The 9,621-nt window shown below is 34.6% G+C and overlaps 2 protein-coding genes across 2 annotated transcripts in view; one reads left to right on the plus strand and one right to left on the minus strand.

Annotated features, from left to right (window-relative positions):
* Positions 1 to 3,706, minus strand: part of LOC106156945 (aldehyde dehydrogenase family 16 member A1) — a 41,715-nt gene extending 38,009 nt beyond the window's left edge. Inside the window, exons 1-3 of the mRNA XM_013532393.3 lie at positions 3,465 to 3,706; positions 1,019 to 1,121; positions 271 to 397 (exon numbers count right to left, since the gene is read on the minus strand). Coding sequence (XP_013387847.2) covers positions 271 to 397; positions 1,019 to 1,121; positions 3,465 to 3,566 — 332 coding nt within the window. The 5' untranslated portion in view covers positions 3,567 to 3,706. The remainder of the gene's footprint in view (positions 1 to 270; positions 398 to 1,018; positions 1,122 to 3,464) is intronic.
* Positions 3,707 to 3,711: 5 nt separating this feature from the next.
* On the plus strand, positions 3,712 to 9,621 carry LOC106156946 (PIH1 domain-containing protein 1-like). The gene is made up of 10 exons (XM_087002370.1): positions 3,712 to 3,933; positions 5,573 to 5,639; positions 6,091 to 6,158; positions 6,411 to 6,528; positions 6,726 to 6,869; positions 7,232 to 7,325; positions 8,187 to 8,261; positions 8,442 to 8,529; positions 8,712 to 8,855; positions 9,067 to 9,621. The coding sequence occupies exons 1-10, from the start codon at positions 3,856 to 3,858 to the stop codon at positions 9,106 to 9,108; spliced, it is 918 nt and encodes a 305-aa protein (XP_086858496.1). The 5' UTR covers positions 3,712 to 3,855; the 3' UTR covers positions 9,109 to 9,621.

A 9,621-nucleotide genomic window follows, 5' to 3' on the forward strand; every position in this document is an offset into this window, starting at 1 on the left:
AGCAGCATTTATGAAGTGTGTATACATTAGGTATGATAAGACAGGGGTTTTCAATAATTTCTGTTTTGGTTCTAAAACACAAAATTAGACGTAATATTTTGGGCTGAGGTCTCAGGCTGATGGGTTGGATTACAGAGATGCACCACTATGCCTCAGACATGCAAATCAATCCCCAGTGAACTGATAAATAGTTGTCTGCTGACATATTTAAAACAACACAGTTTTAACTTGGTGCTGGTAAGAATGAACCTATGCAAACTTAAAACATACCTGTATAAGTGCCTGGCTCGCACATGACCAGGGGTTTTACTCCAAGTTTCATAAGCCTTGCATGCGGAGGCCACTGCAAGGTCGACATCTGCCTTTTCTCCCTGGATGGTAGATGCCAAGACTTCACCTAGGACAGGAAATAAGACACCAAACAGATTTTCATTTCATGTTCCGCATTTCGCCATCTCTTTTTTTCCCTTCTCTTATGATGTATAACAATGGGTGTGCTTGATTTCTTATTTCGTGTTCACATGCAAGCCCTCATTACATAAACAACATGCTACAGTTTCTCTTGTTTTCTCTCTAGATCTCTTTCAAGCATCTCTTTATCAAATGATTGTATCTGTTAGGAATATCACATTATAAAAAATCAAGCTGTTAAAATCAATAAATGGTAACTTTCTTTCAAGTCAAGGTGATCTTGTTTAGTACCTCTTTCATCTTACAATCTAAACTTTTCTAGCACTTCTAGTAAAAACACAGAAAAGTGGGCACAAAAATTAGATGTGACTGACGTTTTGTGCAAAAGAAGGAAAACTGTCACATAAAACTAAAAATAGTTAGGTCACCAAAACCATCTGCGTTACCTGCAACAGTATATCATACACGTTAGACAGCACTGTAAATCAACATTTAAATAATCTAAGCATTAAAAGGCATCACTAAAAACAGTGGCATAAAAGTAGCTAAAAAGACCCATTCTTATCACTGTTGAAGCTATTCAAGTTGAGAACATGATGGTCATTACCAGTGGATGGATTCTTGGTCTCATAGGTCTTTCTCCCTTCAGGTATTACCCATTTGTTGTCAATAAAATGCCCGAAGCTTCTTTTATGGTCCTGCAACCATGCCTGTAAATAAACTCTTAGAGTGAGTTGGTAATGTGTGGCGTATATCTTTGCCAACATTTAAAATCATTCAAGATAATTTGAACTTGTTGAATCGAGTACAGAAATACAGTAGCTTAATAGTAAAATAATGAAAATGTAAGGAAGTTAAATGATTTATAAAATATAGTGAAGCTTAATCAGTTCCACTGAAAGCAAACTTGTAAATTTTAAATATAGCAAACTAGTACCTAGGCATAAGCTAAAGTCAGAAACCACAATTATAGAACAAATGCAACATATAAATTTTAATCAATATAGAATGACTGTGCAGACAAATTACTGATAACACACATCAGACTTGTCAAACAGAAATTCTTTTTTAGGTTAATACATTGGTTTGAAAGGCAGAAATCAGAATTCAAATTCATGTAGTACATTTCATGGACCTGCATAAAGGTAGCTTTTATCATGCACAAAACACTGCATATGCAAGACAGACTACAGTATTTTATAACTGTCTGGTAGCAATGACACAAGTCTTTTCTGTCTCTGATACACACTGTGATATGTATACAGTCAGACCTACAAAGTGTGTAATAAATCAGACAGAGAATACCAGTTTAACATGCGATTGTTTTAATACTGTCTAAAATGCAAGGTGAATTGCTGAGCACATAGTCCAAACAGTCGATTTGTAGCACACCGTTTTTGTGTTTGGTATTTTTATGTTAATATGTGCTACACTGCAACTCTGGTGTATATTTTTACACAACACTGAATAGTACTGATACATGCAGTGACCTTTCAGCAAGTTTATGGGATTAAAAATTGGTCATCAAAGACTTTCCTCCTATACAGATTTATTTATTTATATTTATGACTGTTTAAGGTGGGATTATTGAAATCTCATCAAAAATTAATATTTTTCTAATTGACTATGTATCTTAGATTCTTTTCCAGCATTTCAAATTATTTCCATTACTTTGACAATACAGAACATCCTTACAAACTTCAACCACCACAGAAATAGAGTTTGGCTGAATTTTACTTCTTCAACAATAAAACAGCAAATTCCACAGTTGGATAAATTGAATATGGTATCCAAATCCATACCCAAGTATGTGCATGGCAGCTTGATATAAGTAAATATATCTTAAAGACAATAACTGCTCCATGGCATAGAGGTTTTTTTTCCATACCAATTGCACACAGCACTTCAAATATCACCAGTTAGAAGCTCATATATATTATCCAAATAGAACTCCACTGTGTTAGAGAAGAGGGGTGAGATTTTATCACAATATAATTGATTGTATTAAAAAAGACACTGGGTAAGATTCAATCACAGCGTGGAGAAAAAGTTGCATTCAAATGATATCATATTGTCTGATTACATTGTAAGTCAACCTAAGAAACAGACACATACTAGTAATAACCAAACTAAACCTACCTGTAAATTCTGAGTAAAGTTAGAACAATTAGTAATTTTGTATGTACAGACAAAAATTAAATTATGTGATCAAAGTTGTATATTGATATTTAGATATTTTAATTATTCAGAACTGTGAGCAGAAGCACAAGAAATAAAGAAAATACTTTTTTCACTTTCATAATCAAGTCAAGCAGTCCAAATTGAATTGGAAAGACAGGTTCTTTGTCCAGAGAAAGCAAGAGTTCAAAAAAAGACCTTCGTGTACACATGACCGTGTGGTTGACTTGCTTTCTTTGTTCACATTGATGAAGATTTCATACCACAAACCTCAGATCTGAGTATAACCATATCAAATGCATTTTGTTCACTACATACAAAAAATAACGAAGCCTAGGAGAGACTAACAAGTCACAGGTGGTTCAAATTTACATTCACTTACAGTTGTACTTATGCAGTATGCCCCTAGTTAAAGTTACAGGTCCTTCACCTCAGTTTTCAGCCTCAGATTTACTTTTTTTTTTTTTTTTGGCTGAAATCTGAGGCAAACAGGCTCTTGACTTTCTTTAAATGCTTTTCCACTTAATTCTGTTATGTGGTGACTATTGTCGATGTCTCCGTTTTAAGTCATGCAATTTCCTCATTTTTTCTATGTTGTTGCATTGCATTTCAAACCATTTAAATACATAGAGAGTTGAGGTTACTATAGGAGTAAACAAACCGCAGAAATATCAGTCAGAAAATTGCAAAATTGTTTCATTTGGATAGCAGAGTCATTTATTTTATCAAAGTCACCTCAAAACCGAGAGGCACACTGCACTACATGTACTAGTTCACAAAAACGTAAACTGCAGTGCATGTACAGTCTCTTAAGGCCTAACTAATGAACTAAATAGCATATTCAATATGTATAACACTATTTTAACAAGAAGCACCTGTACGACGTTATCGGCCTCTGGAGCAGGGCCATAATCCATCTTTTTGAAGATCTCGGCAATACTGTTCGGATCTTTTTGGCTTGGTTGTGTAGCTGCCATGCTGCAGTTATCCCTTGACTCGTTTTCGTATAAGTATTATGTAACGCAATGTTATGGTATTGATGAGAACGAGGTATTTGTTTTCTATTTACCGCTCTGTTTTACCTTGACCCAATACGTACTTGACCTAATTAATCTCACATGAAAAAAAAAACAAGAACTTACGATAGGGGGCAGCACGTTACAAAACAACGCTTGTTTCTCGTAATGTTGAGAAGATTGTACATAAACCATGCTTCTGTAGTATTTTAAAAGTGAATAACTGTAAGTTCAGTGTAAGGGTTGTGACATGGCGGGTATGACGAGCACAGACCTCTTGGAAGCAGAGCTGGAAGAAAATGCTATCTACAAAAAGTTGCTGATGGAGGTGATTGTCGACCGTCTTATATTCTTTCCGAACTAGAATCCAAGATAGATCTTTGATCCTAGTTCCAAATAATTTTAAGTATGACTGGTAATTATAATGATGTTGACATTAATTATAAAATGTTGACATGAGCGTTTAATTGATCCAAGCCAGGATTTTGAACCCATTATAAGTCCATGAATCACTTTTTGTTAAACTTATTTGAGGACACTTAAATATCGATATATTGAGAGATAAATGGCCTTTATCAATATTGTAAAAACTAATGACATTCACCATCCCCTTTTCATCCTCGGTATTGCTCGAGCCATCTTGACACAATTTGAAAATAAGGCGGTTTGAACATACCGTGTAGCACAAAGAGCGCATTCTCAACGAATTAAGCCAGGCTTTACAAAGCCGGTGACCTAAAAATGGCGGACGTACATGAAAGAAAAACCGCCTAATCTTTTAATAGTCTCTCCGCCTCCCCACACGTCGTCCCTGCGGGGTACAGTAATTAAATCTCGGCTCCGTTCACCATGCGGAAGCCACCTGAGAAATATTAAGTGCGCATGCTCATCAGTTAAACTCGTGGTGAAGAAAGCATGGCGGCTGAAGGCGATCGAAGGAAAAAAAGCTCTTCTGTTCTATTATCTTTGAAAACAGAGACGAAAAAGGAATAATTTGGCCCGTAGAGCAGCAATGAATCGACTATCTACGGAGATAATATCACCAGAGATATTCACGGAAATATTAATGTTCGGAGCCGAGATTTAATTACTGTACCATGCAGGGACGACGTGTGGGGAGGCGTGTGAGAGGCGGAGAGACTATTAAAAGATTAGGCGGTTTTTCTTTCATGTACATCCGCCATTTTTAGGTCACCAGCTTTGTAAAGCCTGGCTTAATTCGTTGAGAATGCGCTCTAAGGTCTTATCACATCCAGAAGTTGAGTCAGTGGAATGAATGGGGTATCTAGAAAACCCGCGCTTAAAAGGGCAACTCCATGGGATTTTGCCACCAGTTAATTGTTAGAGGCTCTATCCACGTATCTGACAATCCCCACAGTCATACGCATGTCCTGTAAAGATAAGTATATTTTCCAATTCAGACTCTAAAGACAGTTTATACCTCATGTCTCTTTTGTCTTCCCAGCCTCCTCAAATAGCCACTGCCAGCTTGCAAAGCCTATATTTAATATGGCACAGGGCTGTGATACAAAACAACCTACCATTTTCTTGTGTGAAAATAAGGCAATGAGCTGACAACCAATGTTTTCAATAATAATCGGCTTGTCAAATTAAGGTATATTAGATTAAAAAAGGAATAAAACATCAAATCCAAGTGCAAAGATGGGTCAAGCAATTGCTTTTTACCCCAGAAAAATTCATTTTGACAAGAAAAGCCCATGGAGTTTCCATGGAGTTTTTGGTTATCTTTGCTTTTTCCAAAATTATTACAGAGATACATGTATGGCAAGAGTCAGAAATGGAAGACTTACAAGTAAATGGTTGGAAAGAGGGGGGAGAGGTTTTTTACCCCTAGAAAATTAATTTAATGTGAATTTTTGGGAAAACCTGGCGTGGAAGGCTTTAAATGTATAAATTCAGCATTTCATGGGAATTTAATTTTTTGTATTGTTTTCTTATCCATGCAGGCAGCAGCTCAGAACAGCGGGCTACAACAGCAAACTCCACACTTTAAAACTGTGATACCAAAACCAGGTGAGGGAACCAGCATATTTCTTCACATTTTACAAAGTGTGAAAGAAACTCATGAAATCGATGACATAGCAAGAGCCTTTTTTCAAATTTGATTGAGCTCTATAGAATAGAAAAGAATAGAATGCTGTTGCTGACATTCTTAAAGTTTACTCAATACATGCACTAGTAGCAATGACATCCTATAGAATTTATGTAATAAATTTCAAATAAAATTGTCCATTTTATTTTTAGGTCTAACACAAGGAAAAAAGCCTTATGCTATTTCCTCCCCACCACCCTCAACATAATAAATAAACAAAATAAATAAAAGGTAAATAGGTAAATAAATCATTGCAAGTGTAGCACAATTTTTGTAAATTTTTTCAAACTGTCCAACAAATATCATTGGTTCTATTACTAATATTTAATGCAGTACAAAAACAAATGTATGTTTATGAATATTTTATTTCAGGTTTTTGTCTCAAGACAAAAACTGACAAGGAAGAAAAAGTATTCATCAACGTGTGTTCCTCAGAAACTGTAAGTTGTTAATATATATAACATAATAGGGTTATGTACCAGGATGTATTTCTAAAAATGCTCATATTTACTTTACATAAATTCCAAAAGGTAAAGGTGTCTGAATACCTACACTGTATATTGAGTTCTCAATGAAATACTTTGACTTATTACAGCACACAAACAACAAAGTGTTGCTTTGAGATTGTTGACTTGAAAATTGGAAGTTGCATTCTGTATATTTCGTTTCTCTGAAATGCCTTGAATTTCTAGCTTCCGAAACCAAAAGACATAACAGAAGAAGATCTCATAAAAGTTTTGGAATCCGAGGATCCAACTGCATTTAGGGTGCCTATGAGTCTTGGAGAGCCTCATGCAGAGATTGACAAGTGTGAGTATTTAATGGCATTATATGGAAGAAAAATGTGGTCAGTTATAAGACAGTTGCCTTTTTGCTCTGAAATGATATGTGATATTTAAAGAAACTAGATTCGACTAGGATTGGAAGGTATGTATTTTACTGACGTTTTTGTGTGTGTGTGCATATATACACATTTATGTAAATTATACTCTTTCTTTCTATTTTAGCTGGGAAGGGCTGCACTGCGTATGATGTTATTATACACCCAGACTTCTTGGAGAAATGTAAACAGAGCGAACTCTTTGTGAAATTCCTAATCACCATTTCAATTGAAGGCCTTGAAGAAAAATACAGCATGTTATTGGATAGAAGTATGTTACTAAAACAATGTGCTCATGATTTGGGGTTATATACTTGTGTATAAGTAACTTGGTTTCTTTGAAAAATAAACCTGTGTACTCTGACTTGAACTGCAAGGTACAACTTTGGTTGGTTTTTTGCTAGGATTGAGTAATAGATTTTAAAATTACTTGGAATATCTTGATTTTTTCAATTTTTTTTTTCACCAGTGGTTAGGGCACCATTAATAATTATCATATTTTGGAATATGAAATGAAGTAATGTTGTGATAGTTGAGATTCAGTACATCACCTGAAAAAGCTGTCTTTGATATTCTCAATCACTTTGCAGTGTCAAATGTAATGTTTTGTATGCTGTAAATTTGTTATTTCAGATTACACTATGCTGAAAAATAGGAAATTTCTTGGCACTCTCCCTGAACAGAATATAAGAACCCAGTCCAAGCCCTTAATCATGGAAATGGGAAGGTGAACATTTCACATTAATTTACTTTAAAACACGAGAGAGATTAAAATTTTGCCTTTTGATCAGTTAATTCAGACCCTTAAAGTCATAATAACTCTTCATTTTGGCCAAAAATTGGATTTTCCTGGAGTAAACGGCAATTTTCCCGTACTTACCAATGGTCAGCGACCCCATTCCTGCATTCAAAGTTAATCCAGGTTTTTTTTCCTAAACGTACAGTTTTTTGTTAAAATCTCTTAAGAGATTTTAACTGACGGAGCTCTCTCTGACATCGCATAGTCACTGTTGACCTACTTAAAACCGCGGGAAAAGCAGACAACAACAACACTATATAAGATTCATGAGATTTATTCGTCTTTTTGTTAAAAAATACATTAATGTCCACAATGTGTGCCATTCTGGGCTTTTCGTTATCCGACGCACTGTACAAAAACTCGCAACTTACGTCTGCGTCTGCATTAATGTGTTTGGCGCCATATGTTTTTTTTGGTCTCGAATGAACGCGAGAATCCGCGTGACACCATTACGTCATTAGCAACGAATGCCTTGATGACCGTGAAGAAAAGCATCGAAAGCCCTATTGACAAGCACAGATTTTAGTTTTACTACAATAACGGCCGTTTTAGTGGTAAAATATAATAGAATATATTTCCATGCGTTGTTTACAATGTATTTCATGCGGAATTTTGAATCTCAAAGGAAGAGTTATTATTGCTTTAAAATATCAATCTGATGAAAAAAGCTTTTCTACTAAAGATTAGCATTAAATCATATATGAGTAGATGTATGTATTCCATAGCTTTCATAAACAATCTGCTTTTGCAAATTAGAATTATTGTCATATTTTCATTGTCATTTTACAGTGCTGGAGCTTCAGCACCAGGGAAACCTCTTATATCAGAGGTCTCAAGTTTTAATAGTCAGGCAACGAAGCCCAAGTAAGTCTTAGTTGCAACTTGAAAGGTTACTTTCTGTCAGAAATGATGGTCATACATCTTGATATATAATCACGTTTGCCATTTCTTAAATTCTTAAAATAGCTCAAACAGCCAGTGGCTTGAATAGCATGTGATAAGTTGGTGTCATAGATAGAATTTCAAGGTTCTTTTTTTCTTTAGAGGAGAGGAACCAAAGTACACAATTGTTCAAGAACCCCCCGATGGGCACCCAGAGTTTCTTGTTGCTGAGATACAACTTCCTAAAGTGGTGTGTATTTTGATATTTTGTATTTCTATCAAAAGAATTGAAGGAATTTTTCCCTTTCCCAAATGAATAGATTAAGTGAGATTGACAAAAAATAAAGCAGCATGTACTGTATATCATTAGATTTGCTAAATTAACCAGTCTTTAAATAAAAGTGCTTGTTCAAAACTGTTCAATTTTTCCAGAAAACAGCAAAGAGTTTGACATTAGATTTGGGTGAAGATAGAATTTTCCTTCAGACACGATCAGACATTTATTTACTGGACATCTATTTACCTTTCAATTTAATACAAGATGAATGTGGGGCACAGTTTAATAGACAGACAAAGGTAAGGTTTCTTAATAAGATTCACTTGAGGAATGCAAGAGGCTTGAAAGTGGAAAAGAAAAACAACATTACATGTAATAATAATGATAATAACAAACTATAATGATGGTACTGTATGGATTTATTTCTTTGTTTAATTTCATGTTTGTCATGTTTATGTGCTAAGAATGAATTTAAAGTTATATAAGAAATTGTTTTCTATTTGAAAATAGGTGCTGACACTGACAATGCCTGTTGTTCTTCCATGCAGCTGATACATTTAGTAACCGGTTCATGGCCACTCTTGTTTATTTAATTTTCATTTATATTTATTTTTTAAAGGAAAAAATGAAAAAGGGCATTATTATTTTTAATGTCACTTTAATATGCATGTTGAACATCATTAGGAATTTATCTCATCAGTGAAATAATTTGATGTATGGGTAGGTGAACAGGTTGGAGAATACTACTGTGGAAGATAATTTGTTCTATGGTTTTTGGGATGTAGTATTAAAACAAAGCAAGTTTATGTGTTAATGAATATCATGGACTTAAATGCGTCATTGTCATTTTCAAGTTAAATGCGTCATTGTCATTTTCAAGTTGTAAAAATTGTATTAATGTGGGAAGGGTTTTCATGGTGAGCAACGGGAATGAATTTTGTATATCACTGATGAAATTAAAATGATTTGGAACATTGTTTCAAAGTATTGAAAACTAATCAAGATTTCTGTTTTCATGAAGTGTCTTTGATACTTATATATACATATTCATAAATGACAGAAAAT

The sequence above is a fragment of the Lingula anatina genome, chromosome 1 (assembly GCF_051362555.1).
Source record: "Lingula anatina isolate TDL-2025a chromosome 1, LinAna3.0, whole genome shotgun sequence".
NCBI classification, from domain to species: domain Eukaryota; kingdom Metazoa; phylum Brachiopoda; class Lingulata; order Lingulida; family Lingulidae; genus Lingula; species Lingula anatina.

Coding starts and splice junctions, on each gene's coding strand:
- LOC106156946 (XM_087002370.1), top strand. CDS start 3,856: ATGGCGGGTATGACGAGCACAGACCTCTTGGAAGCAGAGCTGGAAGAA. Junction 3,934..5,572: donor ACAAAAAGTTGCTGATGGAG/GTGATTGTCGAC, acceptor TTATCCATGCAG/GCAGCAGCTCAGAACAGCGG. Junction 7,326..8,186: donor TTAATCATGGAAATGGGAAG/GTGAACATTTCA, acceptor GTCATTTTACAG/TGCTGGAGCTTCAGCACCAG.